At 34.4% G+C, this 16,631-nt stretch overlaps 1 protein-coding gene across 17 annotated transcripts in view; it reads left to right on the plus strand.

Moving 5' to 3' along the window:
- The window catches only part of MYCBP2 (MYC binding protein 2), a 285,475-nt gene that overhangs the window by 138,796 nt on the left and 130,048 nt on the right, over positions 1 to 16,631 (plus strand). For all 17 annotated transcript variants that reach the window (XM_058682354.1, XM_058682355.1, XM_058682342.1 and 14 more), the window contains 7 exons: positions 1,718 to 1,852; positions 3,209 to 3,292; positions 4,308 to 4,404; positions 5,999 to 6,191; positions 6,694 to 6,968; positions 10,438 to 10,659; positions 16,347 to 16,538. In XM_058682354.1, coding sequence (XP_058538337.1) covers positions 1,718 to 1,852; positions 3,209 to 3,292; positions 4,308 to 4,404; positions 5,999 to 6,191; positions 6,694 to 6,968; positions 10,438 to 10,659; positions 16,347 to 16,538 — 1,198 coding nt within the window. The remainder of the gene's footprint in view (positions 1 to 1,717; positions 1,853 to 3,208; positions 3,293 to 4,307; positions 4,405 to 5,998; positions 6,192 to 6,693; positions 6,969 to 10,437; positions 10,660 to 16,346; positions 16,539 to 16,631) is intronic.

Consider the following 16,631-nt stretch of genomic DNA (forward strand, 5'->3'; position numbering starts at 1 on the left):
GGCATGGTTTGTTTGTTTTTAACAACAATTAAAAGATTTTGCGTTATTTTAATATGAAAGTTTTATAACATTTAAGCAAGTTGTAGAATTCAAGGTTGAGGGGTGTCATCACCACAACACAAATGACTATTATTATTTGTGTGTTCTTGTCAAGACTTTTTAATTTTTTTCTGACTTTTTTTTTGTTTATTTGTGTGTTTATTTATTTCAGTGATCTCTATACCCAACATGGGGCTCAAAGTCACAACTCTGAGATCAAGAGTTGTGTGCTTTTTTAACTGAGCCAGCCAGACACCTTTTTTTTTTCTCTTCCTTTAATTTTTTTCTTCTTTTTTTAAAAATTTTTTTATTATTATTTTCATTTAAATCCAAGTTAGTTAACATATAGTGTAATAATGATTACAGGAGTAGAATTTGGTGATTCATCACTTACATATAAAACCCAGTGTTCATCCCAACAAGTTCCTCCTTAATGCCCATCTCCCATTTAGCCCGTTCCCCCACCCTCCTCCTTTCCAGCAACCCTCAGTTTCTTCTCTGTATTTAAGGGTCTCTTGGGGTATGTCTCCCTGTCTGTTTTTATCTTATTTTTGCTTCCCTTCCCCTCTGTTCATCTCTTTTGTTTCTTAAATTCCACATGAGTGAAATCATATGATTTTGTCTTTCTCTGACTACTTCTCTTAGCATGCATAATACAGTCTAGTTCCATCCATGCTGTTGCAAATGGAAAGATTTCATTCTTTTTGATCAATGACTAATAATCCTCTTTATCTGTTCGTCAGTTGATGGACATTTGGACTCTTTCCATACTTTGGCTATTGCTGGTAGTGCTACCATGAACATTGGAGTGCATGTATGCACTCTTTTTTTTTTTAGACTTTTATTTTTAAGTTTATTTATTTTTAATGTTTATTTATTTTTGAGAGAGAGAGAGTGCAAGTGGGGGAGACGCAGACACACACACACACACACACACACACACACACACACACACACAGAATTTGAAGCAGGCTCCAGGCTCTGAGCTGTCAGCACTGAGCTCAACACGGGGCTCAAACCCACGAGCTGTGAGATCATGACCTGAGCCGAAGTCAGGTGCTTAACCGATTGAGCCACCCAGGTGCCTCTATTTATTTACTTTGAGAGAGGGTGGGGGAAGGGCAGAGAGAGAGAGAGAGAGAGAGAGAGAGAGAGAGAATTCCAAGCAGGCTCAACATGTCAGTGCAGAACCTGATGCAGGGCTCAGACTCACAAACAGTGAGATCATGATCTGAACTGAAATGCAGAGTTGAATGGTTAACCGAGTGAGCCACCCTGGCGCCCCCAGACTTTTTTAAATAGAAGGTTTTTAATGATGTTTAATAAGAATATTATACAATGTATTTCATGCTTTTTTTTATAAAGGATTTAAAACCAATAAATGCAGGGTGCCTGGGTGACTCAGTCAGTTGAGCGTCTGACTGGCTCAGGTCACGATCTTACAGCTGGTGAGTTCAAGCCCCACGTCGGGCTCTGTACCGACAGCTTGGAGCCTGGAGCCTGCTTCGGATTCTGTGTCTCCCTCTCTCTCTGCCCTCCCCCATTCACATTCTGTCTCTCTCTGCCTCTTAAAAATAAATAAACATTAAAAAATTTTTTTAATAATAAATAAAACCAATAAACACATGCATGTAGCAGGGCAAAGGCATTGTCTTTGACTCACTAATTTTTCTTTCAGAGAAAAGTATGCAATGATGTTTGATGAGCCAGTTCTCTTGCAAGCTGGATGGTGGTATGTAGCATGGGCTCGAGTGTCTGGACCCAGCAGTGACTGTGGATCTCATGGACAAGCTTCTATTACCACAGATGATGGGTAAGCAGAATGTTTAAGTATTACTTAAGCAGCTCTCATTTTTGTTAGTGGAATATTGTTTTAAAAGCTCAGAGGTCTTTTGGTAAGGTAAAAATGTTAGTAAGACTAGAATATAATATGACTGCCAAACATTTAGGTTTATGTGATCTCATGCCAAATTTAAGGTCTAGACAGAACAGGGAGACAATAGGACTGCTATTCTTTGCTCTTGCCATTTGTCATTTGTATGTATTTCTGGGTGTTATATTGTTTAAGAACTTATTACCAATTAGAAATTATATAAAGTGACAAGGTAAATGAGGAATTTGGAAACCATAAAAAAAGGAATAAATACTTGCTGTGCAGTTTGATAGTTCTTATGAAAGCAGTTTATAAATTGCAGAGCTTTGGCAATATGAGATGGTACAGTTTTAATAAAATGTAGGGAAATTTACTGCTTAAATTTCATATATAGAGCATTTTTCAGTTTATAAAATACTTTCATATCTATATTCTCATTTGATGGCCTCAACAATTACGTGAAGCCATTATTAGCCCTGTTTTCCTCTCAGGGGAATAAAGAGACAGAAAGTGAAGTGATTTGCTTCACATCATATCGCTGCTGTGTGGCAGAACCAAATCTAGACCTGGAATCTCTTGACTCTAACTCCATCCTTCTTTATTCTCAGTACTCTGATTTTGTGTGTTTGGAAGGACCATTACTTAGAAGAGAAATTCAGTTTACTCTTACTCTTCTTGAGCATGAGTGAAATTATGTAACAGTATATTTCAAATAGTTATGTTCTATTCATAACAGAGCTGACCAGAAACAGAACAGACTAATGTAAGAGGTGAAATCTTTGTTCCTGAATGTTCAAGTAGAATGCCATAGAAGAATCAAGTCAGCTGTAATGTATCCCTTTCTACTTACTGTAAGATTACGTGTTAGCACCAGGGAGACTGCCTTGGTTCTAGACCTCATGATTCCACATGCAGTTCATTGAACTTTGGAGTATCACAGCAGTTTAAAGCTGCTTTAAATAGAAGGTATCATGTGTGTGGTTGAGCACATTTTAAACTGTAAGTTGAAATATTTTGTTACTTGCTTATTGTTCTGGTTAAAGTTGAGCTGGAGGGACCTGCCGCTTACCCATGGCTGCCTGATCAGGTTCATTTCCTTCATTTTATTCCTTAAGCCACTCAGAGCTTGAACCAAAATAAAAACAATTCCTTTTTACTTGTAGGTTTTTTTCTTAAAGAATGGATCTCTGTGCATTAACATGTATTTGAAAAGGCAGTTGTCAGGTTTCTTATTTTCTTTCATGAATCTCGAATCATGCTGTTTTTTGGTGTCATTGTTATTTTTTCTCTTCTTAGGGTTGTTTTCCAATTTAAGAGTTCGAAGAAATCAAATAATGGTACAGATGTTAATGCTGGTCAGATACCTCAATTATTATACAGGTATTTAGCATATTTACAGTGAATTAATAAGGTTTGTTCCCCTGTTATAATGAGCTAGGATACTATAAAATATATGACATAATGAGAGAAATCACTTGAAGCACTCAGCAAACTATAACATACCAGAAGAAATATAGCTACTTTTAACAAAAACACTTAATTTAATATTTTGTATATTTTTAAACATTTTCTACTTTGAGCATGATTTGAAACTTTACCTCATGACTCAGACTATCTGTATTATGCCATTAACAATATTTTAATCTGTAGATTTTCATAGCTATTTCAGAATATTATAAAGTAATAAAAATTTGTCTTAGAGAAATGATATTGGGGTGTTCGATAGGGATTTCAGATGCAGGCCTGATTGATTTGCTGCTGTTTTGTGTTTCCTGTTTGTCTTGTGATGGAATGAATTAGAAAATCCCTTACTGCTAAAAGTTTCCACTTTTGAAGTATGAAACAGTAACTTGTCCATGTGATAGTACTTATTATATTTGTAACATTATTTAAGAATTTTAATTACTTTATGGTATTTGAGACATTTATGGAAGCATATGCCTATGTGTCTGTCTACCTGTTTCTAAACTCAATAATTTACTCAATAATTACTCAATTTTTAGAATGAAGAATTCAAATAGGTAACCCTCGCTAAAAAAAAATGTCATTCTTTGAGTAGTAAAAAATCTAAAGAAACACCTCTAGAGCATTAACTGTCTCTTATGTCTTCCTTTCCTAGTAATCACTTTTAAAAATCTAGGTGGTTTAAACCTCACTTTTCCCAGGAAGGGATTTTTGTTTGTTTTTATGCAATTTATTATAGTTAGTATTTGTAATATATAGCATTATGAACATAGCAAGTTGCTTGGACTACTTCTGGGTACACTGATTAAATGATGTTTTAATTATATAGCACTTAATATTTAATAGCATATTTTGCTATTTCAAAAATGTATATTTTGAAAAGTGTTATTGGACCTTCTAACATGAATTTATGTGTATCTGCTACTTTCAGACTTCCAACCAGTGATGGTAGTGCCTCAAAAGGCAAACAGCAAACCAGTGAACCTGTACATATTTTAAAGAGATCTTTTGCAAGAACTGTCTCAGTGGTAAGCCATTTTTTTTTAAATTTCAGGTTCTTTGTCCAGTGCTCCATTTCATTTTGATGTTTGGGGTTAGCCACCCTTCTGAGAGTTTATCTCAACATAGTTTTATGAACTCAGATTTGTTTTTAGATTAGCACTGACATCCCAGGGCAAAGAATAAATAATATGTACTTTAAATAATGGGAAAATAGAGATGTTGGCTGACTTTAACATGAACTTACACATGAACTGAAATAACCGGTGGGTTTTCTAGTAAATCTTGTATGAATACATGTGCTGAAGGAGAAAGTGAAGGAAAAGTTAAGGCTGACAATTGACTAAAAAGTGCTAATCTAATGCTTGAGGAGCTAAATAGAAGAGTTGTATATTTAACTCAGGGCTCTGTTGAACTACTTGACCATCCGCATTCTACATTCAAAACTATGCCACGTTACTGGGGTTACTAGTGTAGAATGGAAAGCCAGCATGATGTAACTGAGAGATCATGGGAAGTCTGAGTTAAGTTCTTGTCCTGTACTAGTTGAGCATTCTTATGCAAGTTATTTAAATAAACTGATAGCATCAGTATGAATTTCTGTTGACATAAGGGATACAAAAATGCTTTTTTAATTGTAAGGCACTATATGAATGTGATTCATTAATGTAGTCAGTAGTCTTTCATGTTGGTAAAATGCATAGGGAGAATGCTTTTTTTTTCCTTTTTGTATTAGTTTTTTAAAATCACAAGATTAGTACACATCCCTGGTTTGGAATAGGGTAGAGTAGGGATAAAACTATATTAAAAGTACCCTAAAGTTCTTTCCCTGTCACTCTGTTATTACCCCACGTAACTACTGTTTACATTTTGATGTATATCCTTTCAGACCATTTTTTATATATACACAGACTTACGAGTCTTTCATACAGTATGCTATACAACCTTCTTGTTTGTAATGATAAAATTTTGCATCTTTTTAAAATTTTCATAGGATACACTAAGTATTGCAGAACAACTAGAAATGCAATACTACAGCAACAGTGTAGAGTTTAATTTTGCTTTCAAGTAAACATAGATTTGTAAATATTTTTTATTTTTTTCCTTACTTATATGATAAACTAGATAGGTTGATAGCAGGGAAACTTAAAAATGTATTTTTAGTGGTGCCTGGGTGACTCAGTTAAGTGTCTGACTTTAGTCGTGACCTCACGGTTTGTGAGTTCAAGCTCCACATTGGGCTCTGCACTGACAGCTCAGAGCCTGGAGCCTGCTTTGGATTCTGTGTCTCCCTCTCTCTCTGCCCTTCCCCCACTCACACTCTTGTCTCTCTCTCAAAAATAAATAAACATTAAAAAACAATTTAATGTATTTTTAAATAGGCAAATATTGAAGAATGTTGTTTTTATAGATGCCTAACTACTGTACCTTTTTTGCCAAGCTTCAAAGGTACTCCTAATGCTAATGTGGTAAATGAACTAATAGAATGTCTATTATTTGCACTAATCAAAACACAGTAAAAAAGTTCAAATAAAGTTTTGAAGTTGATGCCATCTTTCCATTTGATTCAACCTATGGATCATTTGAACTAACTGTTACCTGTTTTTTCATATTCTGGATTAGGAATGTTTTGAGTCATTATTGAGCATTCTTCACTGGAGTTGGACCACCTTAGTCTTAGGAGTTGAAGAACTTAGAGGATTAAAAGGATTCCAGTTCACAGCGACACTTCTAGATTTAGAGAGACTGCGCTTTGTGGGTACCTGTTGTCTGAGGTTATTGCGTGTCTATACGTGTGAAATTTACCCAGTATCAGGTATGAAGCTTCTTTTTAAATGACTTTAGGGAGAAAATATTTGAGACATTGAGAAGGTCTATATGGGAAAACCAGGAATTTAAGATCCCCAGCTGCCTTTAACCTCCAAAAATGAGGGGAGAAAGTCAGCTTTTGTGACCTTTATATATTTACTTACGAAGAGTAAAATAGATTACATGTTATGCTGATAACAAAAAGTCATGTCAGGCTAAAAATTACTCTAATAAAGTATTATTTTAAACAGATTTGGTCAAATAGAAAACTTTTGAACAACTCATTTGGACTTAGAGGCTGAAACCAATGTTTCAGGGTCATTTTTTTTTCCTACTTAGATTTTTAAAAGAAATAATTTTGGATCACATTTAATCTCTAAATTGTTCCATCTCTAGGTTATGAGTACTTGTGATCTCTAGTTACATAGGAAATTACTTGAATTATATTAAATGTCTCCATCCATATTTATTATCCTATTTAATTAGCAATCTGCTTTGTTCCCTCAAAGCTACCGGAAAAGCAGTTGTGGAAGAAACTAGCAAATTAGCAGAATGTATTGGAAAAACCAGAACTTTGTTAAGAAAAATTTTATCAGAAGGAGTTGATCACTGCATGGTGAAGTTGGATAATGATCCTCAAGGATATCTCAGTCAACCTTTGAGTCTCCTAGAAGCTGTCCTTCAAGAGTGTCATAATACCTTTACTGCCTGTTTTCATTCTTTCTACCCAACTCCTGCCTTACAGTGGGCTTGCCTTTGTGATCTGCTGAATTGTCTGGATCAGGTAATTTAAGTTTGTAAAATGTTAGTTGAAAATATGATATGTTACTTAATACTCTTTAAAGTGCTGTTGCCTCAATCTTTCTAACTTTTATAAAAGTTAAATTAGGACATTGGTTTGGTATATGTGACTTAATTAAAGTTCAAAGACATTTTTTTTTCTGTTTGCTTTATCATTTTTACTTATAAACTTGACAGGCACATTGTGCAGTTGCTGATTTGCTTTTTGAATCTGAGTGAGCATGTGTGTGTAAGAGCAAGAATAGTTGTGAGCAAGTGTGTAAGAGCAAGGACAGCACTAGAAGGGCAGCTCCTGCAGCCTCCTTATGTGCAGAATGGTCAGGAGAAAGAGCTGTGAGTGAACTTGCTTGCTAACATCATTCATTCATGAGGAAACCACAAGCCTCATAAATGTGTATGCCCCAAATCACAGTTTCAAAATGCTTGAGGCAAAAAAAATGGCAGAACTAAAGGGAGAAATAGACAAATTCACAGTGATAGTTGGAGACTTTGACACTCCTCTGTTAGCAATTAATAGAACAACTAAACCGAAAAATCAGTAAGGAAATAGAAGATCTGGACAACATTATCAACCACATTGGCTTTACTGACATTTATAAAACAGAATGTCAAGTGCACAATACATGTTATTTTCAACTATACATATCTTGCTCACAAAGATAGATCATATGCTAAGCCATAAAATAAGTTTTAGTAATTTCAAAAGATTAAGATTAAAAGTTTTCAGACCATAATAGGACTAAAGTTAAAATAAATAGCAAAATATATTGAGAAAAGCACTAAATGTATGGAAAATAGACAATAATTCTAAGTAACCAGTGAATCAAAGAAATCCAAAGGAAACTTGAACATATTTTGCACTGAAAGATAAAAGTTTAACATCAGAAATTGTGAGATGTAGCTAAAGGAAATTTATACTTTTTAAAATATTTATTTATTTATCTTGAGAGAGGGAGAGAGAGAATCCCAAGCAGGCACTGCACTCTCAGCACAGAGCCCGACTTGGGGCTTGATCCCACAGATTGTGAGATCATGACCTGAGCTGAGACCAAGAGTTGGACACTTAGCCAACTGAGCCACCCAGGTGCCCCAAGAAATGTATACCTTTAAATGATAATACTAGCAAAGAAGAAAGGTTTAAAATCAGTGATCTAAGTTTCTTCCTAAAGAAGTCAGAAAGAATTAGCAAACCAAAATAAGAAGAAAGTAATAAAGATAATGGGAGGAAATAATAAAGATAAGAGCAGAAATCAGTAAAGTAAAAATAGAGAAAACTGACCAAAATTTGGTTCTTCAAAATTAAAACCAAACTAATACACTCATAGCAAGTCTGATTGAGAGACCAGAGATGAAGAAAAAACACAAAATGCCATTATCAAAAATGAAATAGCGAATATCAATATAGATCCAAACAGACATTAAAATGATAAAAGAATATTTTGAACAGCTTTATACCAATAACTTATAATTTTAGGTAAAGTAGACAAATTTCTTGAAAAATATAGCTTAATCAAAACTAGCACAATAAGAAATATAAAAATCTGAATTGCCTTCTATTCATTAAAACATTGAATTCATTATCAAAAACTTTCCCACAAAGAAAACTCCAGACCCAGATATTGTTATTGGTGAATTCTATCAAACCTGAAACAATATCAATCTTTTACAAATTCTTTCAGAAGACATAGGAGACAACATTTCCCAACTGATTTTGTCAAGTTAGCCTTATACTGATACCAAAACCTGACAAAGATATTAAAAGAACATATTAGTACAAATTTTACTCAGAAACATAGATGCAAAAACTCTGAACAATATTATCAAATCAAATCCAGCAATATAAAAAATATATCACACCAAGTAGGGTTTTTCTTAGAAATGCAAGGTTAAACTTTCAAAATTCAATGTAATTCACCATATTAACTGAATAAACTGGGGAAATTGTATAATTGTCTCAATAGATACAGAAAATGTGACAAAATTGGCACTTATTCAATGGTGAAAACTTCCATGCAAACTAGGATTTAAGGAAACTTCCTCAAGCTATGATTATAAAAGATCTTTAGAGAAAAATGTATAGTTAATATCAAACTTAATGGTGAAATACTGAATACTCCTCTAAGTTTGGGAGTAAGGCACAAGGTGACTGTTGTCACCACTTCTATTCAGCATTGTAGAGGAAATTCTAGCACCTTCTCCCCTAAGAAAGTTCACTGTCATCACCAGGGCATCCTAGCCTATTTGAAAGATATTCTAGGGATGACATCGGGGTAGGCAACTTTGTTTTTATTTTATTATTACTGTTTTTTTAGCTGTTTACATACTGAATTTATTCTTGTCATTAAAAATGTATTTCTTTGTGGTAAAAACACTTAATATGAGATCTCCCTCTTAGATTTTGAGCATACAGTATGATATTGTTAACTGCAGATGCAGTGTTGTATAACACATCACTAGTGCTTACTCATCTTAACTGAAACTTTATACCTGTTGAATACCAGCTCCCCATTTCCCCCTCATCCTAACCATACTCTTCTCTGCTTCTGTGAGCAGACACTGCAGATAAGTGGAATCATGCAGTATTTTGGCTTGCTGTAACTGGCTTATTTCACTCATAGTGTTCTCCAGATTCATTGATGACCTATAGCAGAGTAGTGTATTTTACCACTCAATTTCCTGAGATAAGGTTATTGCCTGGACTGGTGCACAACTTACTCTCTCAACCTGTCCAGTCTCATATGGTTTTCTTTACTACTGAACTGGCTACAGAACAGGCTAGCATTAACAAATGTTGGTTTAACATATAGGCTATTGCTGTTAACCTGAATTTGTAGTACAGATGTTTGATGAACTAAGTAACGTATACACAGTTTTTGTGAATTAGGATATCATGTCTTGATAAGTTTTTAATATTTTGTTACAAAATTTTACAAGTATGCTGTTAATTTTCTGAACAGATATATAATGTGATGACATATTTTGTAACCTTAGTGGAATGTTTATTATAGTAATTCATTATGCTACATTACCATTAGTGAAATGTTATAGTTGCACAGAATTATAATTTAAATCAGTAATTATTTGAGGAAAATTGTTTCAGTGCTTGTTACTGGACATGTCTTAGGTATATACTAATTGGGGCCTTTTTGATGTAATTCTTTGAGCATAGTGCTAGAGAGGACTAAGATTCTGAGGATATATAAACTCATTGAATGGAGAATAGGAGGCTGATATTTGACCATATTTAATAATTTTACATCTTCATTGGATAGTAACTTAAACAGTTGTGTTTAAAAGTATTGATGTAATTAAATTCTATATCAAGGCAATTAAAATGAGTGCTGGAAAACTTTGGTATGATTTAAAAATTGTTTAACTTTTGTGTATCCAAACATTTGGATTAAACTGATGCCATATTTCTTTGATGGGCTCATCTTTCTTTTTTTTTAAAGGATATCCAGGAAGCAAACTTCAAGACTTCAAGTAGCCGATTGCTTGCAGCTGTTATGTCAGCTCTGTGCCACACTTCTGTTAAGCTGACTTCCATCTTCCCTATTGCATATGATGGAGAAGTACTATTACGATCAATTGTTAAACAAGTTAGCACAGAGAATGACTCAACACTAGTTCACCGGTTCCCCCTTTTGGTAGCACATATGGAAAAGCTCAGCCAGGTAGGTCTTTTCCCAAAGTATCTTTTATACTGAAGTAAATGGAGGGCATATTTAAGTTGGTGCTTATTCTTCTATATTGATATTTACCAAATAAGTATGTGTTTCACAAGAAGAGCTAAAATTCAGGGGAAAAAATTCTCATGTTTACCTGTAAATTTGCAATATTCTTTCTCTCATTTTTTTATTTTGAATGAAACCTAACCTATAAAAAATTTGAGAGTTGCACAGTGAATTCATGTATTATTCATATTATTCACATAATATTCACATATATTATTTGCCAAACCATTTGAAAGTTGCAGATGCTATAAGCAAACTTGTATATTCTCTTATTTTAGATTGCTGAGATAGAATTCTTAGGGAAATAAGTAAATTTTTGAGACATTTTTTTCTATAACATTTTGGTGTGTTAAAATAAGTACTCTAAAACAATAGTCACAGGAAACATGCTTTAGAAACTGTTTCTGGTTTATTAGAAAGCACTATGGAGAAAAATTAACTTAAATACACATGAAAACCATATATAATACTATCAAGTTGATGAGGAGTAATCTTTAAAATGAAAGCCAAAAAAAGCAGTAGAAAATAGAATAGTTATCCTAATTATACAATAGCAATTTTCTGTTGACTGAAGCAACAGAAAAATAATGAGAAAAATTTAAGTGACATATAGAAATGAAGGACAATAGCAGAATGGGAAGAAAATTTGCGGTTAATAATACTTTGTAGAATTACAGTAGAAATAATAAGAGTAAATATAAGAGGGTCTTTAGAGAGTAAGCCATTATGGGAAAAATTTAAGCCTTACTAGAAATTAAATGTGGATGAATTAAGGTACTAATTTATTTGTAAAAAATTAAAAATGAAGAGTTGTTTTCTCTGATCAAGTCCTACACTGGTGAGACTATGAGGAAACCTCCTGAACTTATTGATGATGGTTCCTGGCATTATGTAATTAATCTAAGTAATCTTTTTCTTTCGGTCTCTCATCAAGTATTTATTGTGTACCTTCTATTTACTGGGATTATAATTAGGTACTAGTTGAGGCAGGAGTCAGCTCTTGAATTGGCAATGGGGGAGTGTCTATAAACTGGAGGATATTTTTACAAGATAAATTGTCAATTCAGTATTATGTTGTTGAATATTTACAAAGTAAATTATCCAAGGGAATAATTGAAAGACTGAAGCCTTTTGTGTACTTTATTAAAAGGAAAAATGGAAAACCTTAATTAGAGTCCCAAATGTTCATCATTAAGTGAAATACTTGAATTTGGATATATCAACTTGATAGAAAAAGGTTCAGCCCTTAAAAATAACTTTATTTACATTTAATATCAAGGCCAATGTTTTTAAACTTTTTAGTTAGAAAATCAGAGACTAAAGTTCATGTACTTTAGTATGACTATGGTGTACTGTGATGACTATGTAAAATATGTATGCAAAAGACATACATATCTTGTAATATGTATTTAATACATATTTTGTAAGAAAATACTGAGAAATGAAAATAATACTTAGGTGATAAAGTTATGGGTAATTCTATGTTTTTCTTTTGGAATTCTACAAACATTTGGTAATTATTAATGGTTAATAATTGTGTATTTGTATGTCTTTATCAATATTCTATGAAGGTAGTACATATTCTACCCTCCTTTTTTTTTTAATGTTTTTATTTATTTTTGAGAGAAAGAGACACAGTCTGAGCAGGGGAGGGGCAGAGAGAAAGAAGGAGCCACAGAATCTGAAGCAGGCTCCAGGCTCTGAGCTGTCAGCACAGAGCCTGACGTGAGGCTTGAACGCATGAACTGTGAGATCATGACCTGAGCCGACGTCAGACACTCTACCGACTGAGTCACCCAGGCGCCCCTACTACCCTCTTTTTAATAGATACAGGATTCTACCATTTGGATGTAGCATAGTATAGTTAATGAGTCCTTTCTCTCTCTATGTATATATTTAGATTATTCCCACTATTTTAAACAGTGTTGCTAAAAATATCATTGACTACTTTTTTATGTATATTAATGATGACTTTTCCGGAGTAAGTCATCAGGAGCAGAAAAATTCTTAAGTAAAAGGAAAACACCTCAAGACTTTCTACAAATTGTTAAAATGCCCTCCAGAAACCAAGTGTCAGCGTACATTCCCCACCACTGGTGAATGAGTTCCCTTTTCTAAAGTTTAACTGGCTAATGGGGTGCCTGGGTGGCTCAGTTGGTGGAGCGTGTGAGTTCAGCTCAGGTCATAATCTAACAGTTCATGAGTTTGAGCCCCGTGTCAGGTTCTGTGCTGACACCTCAGAGCCTGGAGCCTGCTTTGGATTCTGTGTCTCCCTCTCTCTCTGCCCCTCCCCTGCTTGTGTTGCGCACACGTGCACGTGCTCTCTCGCTCTCAAAAATGAATAAACATTTAAAAAATTTTAAATTTAAGGGGCTAGTGATGTACTAATAAATATATTTTTTTCATATTATTTATTTTTATATATTATACATATTACATATCTATATACACATATATGTGCATATGTACACATACATTCATACAGTTTGGTTCTTCAACTAAAGCATTGACACTGTTAACTCCATTTTAAGAATATATGGGAAGCTTCTTGTATTAATCTTGTTAGTTACTAATTAGAAACTAAGTGGGTGTAACTAAATAAATACACTCCACCCATCCCCCTGATAAAGCCCTTCCAGGTTATTGATTATGGAGTACAGTTCGGGATTGAGTTTCATCCAAAGCTAATTTTCTGAGAAGTTCCAAAAAGTAAAGTTTCTGGAGAATTAAAGTGATGTAAAGGCTAGAAGAATTACAATTTTAGCAAAATGAGGAATTTATTATTTTAAAGCCAGGAGAACTAATTACATAAGAATTGATGTTTTATGGTAATCTTATTCAAATAATAATAGAAATAATCTAAAGATGGAAGATTATTTCTTTTTTTTAATTTTGTTTTTTATTTTTTTAAATTTACATCCAAATTAGTTAGCATATAGTGCAACAATGATTTCAGAAGTCGATTCCTTAGTGGCCCTTACCCATTTAGCACATCCCCCCTCCCACAACCCCTCCCGTAACCCTGTTTGTTCTCCATATGTATGAGTCTATTCTGTTTTGTCCCCCTCCCTGTTTTTATATTATTTTTGTTTCCCTTCCCTTGTGTTCATCTCTTTGTCTCTTAAAGTCCTCGTATGAGTGAAGTCATAGGTTTTTTCTAATTTCACTTAGCATTATACCCTCTAGTTCCATCCACGTAGTTGCAAATGGCAAGATTTCGTTCTTTCTGATTGCCGAGTAATACTTCATTGTATATATATATACCACGTCTTTATCCATTCATCCATCGTTGGACATTTGGGGTTTTTCCATGCTTTGGCTATTGTTGATAGTGTTGCTATAAACATGGGGGTGCATGTGTCCCTTCGAAACAGCACACCTATATCCCTTGGAAAAATGCCTAGTAGTGCGATTGCTGGGTTGTAGGGTAGTTCTGTTTTTAGTTTTTTGAGGAACCTCCATACTGTTTTCCAGAGTGGCTGCACCAGTTTGCATTCCCACCAGCAGTACAAAAAAGATCCTCTTTCTCTGCATCCTCATCAACATCTGTTGTCGCCTGAGTTGTTAATGTTTGCCATTCTGACAGGTGTGAGGTGGTATCTCATTGTGGTTTTGATTTGTATTTCCTTGATGATGAGTGATGTTGAGCATTTTTTCATGTGTCAGTTGGCCATCTGGATGTCTTCTTTGGAGAAGTGTCTATTCATGTCTTTTGCCCATCTCTTCACTGGATTATTTGTTTTTGGGGTTTGATAAGTTCTTAATAGATTTGGGATACTAACCCTTTATCTGATATGTCATTTGCAAATATCTTCTCCCATTCTGTCGGCTGCCTTTTAGTTTTGCTGTTTGTTTCCTTAGCTGTGCAAAAGCTTTTTATTTTGATGAGGTCCCAGTAGTTCATTTTTGCTTTTGTTTCCCTTGCCTCTGGAGATGTGTTGAGTAAGACGTTGCTGCGGGCAAGATCAAAGAGGTTTTTGCCTGCTTTCTCCTCGAGGATTTGGATGGCTTCCTGTCTTACATCGAAGTCTTTCATCCATTTTGACTTTATTTTTGTGTATGGTGTAAGAAAGTGGTCCAGGTTCATTCTTCTGCATGTTGCTGTCCAGTTTTCTCAGCACCACTTGCTGAGGAGACTGTCTTTATTCCATTGGATATTCTTTCCTGCTTTGTCAAAGATTAGTTGGCCATACATTTGTGGGTCCATTTCTGGGTTGTCTATTCTGTTCCATTGATCTTGGTTCTCAGTTCTTGGGCCAAGGATGGAAGATTATTTCTAGGTGACTTTTTGTTAGCTTAAGATTGCACATTAAGAAAGCTGTTGATGGGGCACGTGGGTGGCTGAATTGATTAAGCATCTGACTCTTGATTTCAGTTCAGGTCATGATCTCACCTGTCGGTGGTGAGATAGAGCCCCACATTGGTCTCTGCCCCTGATTTTCTCTCTCTCTTTCTCACTCTGTCTCTGTCTCTCTCTCAAAAAGGAAAGTTGTTGGGAGTGGTTTAAAATAATGCTCATGATTATTTTAACTAAAAAGTTACTTAATTTTCTATAATGGGTTGAATGTACCCTCATTTACATATTTTATTTGTCTTGGGAAGACTGATTTAACTTTAAAGACCCTTTTCTACCTTGATATTTTATGACTTTATGAGATCTGTTGAATTTGCTGTATCTTGTAAAGCAGCATGGAATGTAAGTATTGTGGAAAAACTTGGCTATTCAGGGTGCAACTAGGTGATTTTGATAACTGAATCAGAGTATATAGTTTCCCTGATTTTACAGAAGTTAAGGCACTATGAAGAAACTGGAACTAAATTCCAAATTGTTTGATTCTCTAGTCCACAGTAAAATTGGGTGATTGGTCACAATTGTCCCCTCATGAAATTGGATGCATTTTGCGCTGTGTCCACAGTGGGCTAAATGATACTGAGGATGGTAAAAAATATAAATAATGTTCATGCTGGACATCAACTAATTTAATCATCTTTTCACTTGGTTTCTGGAAAAAAAGACCTATGTTTTCCCCTTGGTCTTTGTTGGGACTTTATAATTTCTTATCTTGAAATTTTTATTGGTAGGGGTTGGAATGTCTTATCTTCATTTAGGAAGTCAAGTACAGAAGAAATTGTAAAACTGCATAGGGGTATTTGTAGTAGAATTCCATATTTTTATTACATGCATGTACAGAAAAAGTTTTATTAGAAAAAAGATTTGTACAGACTTTCCCAGTTGTTTTACCTGTAACTATACCAGAAATAATTATCTTAGATTGGAATTTTGTCCTATTGAAAAAGCTTTTTAAATAGGAGGAGTGTTTTTCTGTCATATATAATTATTATTGAGAAGTTAAATAAGAGAGTAAGTGAAAATGAGTCAAAGCTAACAAAAACACATACATCTTGTAAATATGTGGTACTTCTGTGATACACAGAGACTAATAATTGAAAAAAGAACAGTAAAAGTAAAGTCAGTGGTTCCACATACAACTGGATGGATTTCTAGACATAGAGTCAAACCTGAATTTTAAGGGTGTCATTTAGAAAGATAAGATTTTGCAATTGAGTACTCAGGTGAAGGAAGATAAAGCAGTATTTGGAACTTTTTTTTTTACCATCTATCATAGAGTGAAGAGAATATCTCAGGTATGACAAGCTTCCGTGAAGTTCTGGAGAAAATGCTGGTCATTGTTGTGCTCCCAGTCAGGAACAGCCTGAGGAGAGAAAATGAGCTCTTCTCCTCTCACCTGGTTTCCAACACCTGTGGATTGCTGGCCAGTATTGTCAGTGAACTGACAGCATCAGCCCTGGGATCTGAGGTGATGTTTTATTTTGAGACTGGATAATAAGCACATGTTTAAGCTTGCCACGTAATTTCTTTTTTCATATATTTTGTCTTTGTATAAACTAAT

Source organism: Neofelis nebulosa, chromosome 1, assembly GCF_028018385.1.
Source record: "Neofelis nebulosa isolate mNeoNeb1 chromosome 1, mNeoNeb1.pri, whole genome shotgun sequence".
In the NCBI taxonomy this organism is placed as follows: domain Eukaryota; kingdom Metazoa; phylum Chordata; class Mammalia; order Carnivora; family Felidae; genus Neofelis; species Neofelis nebulosa.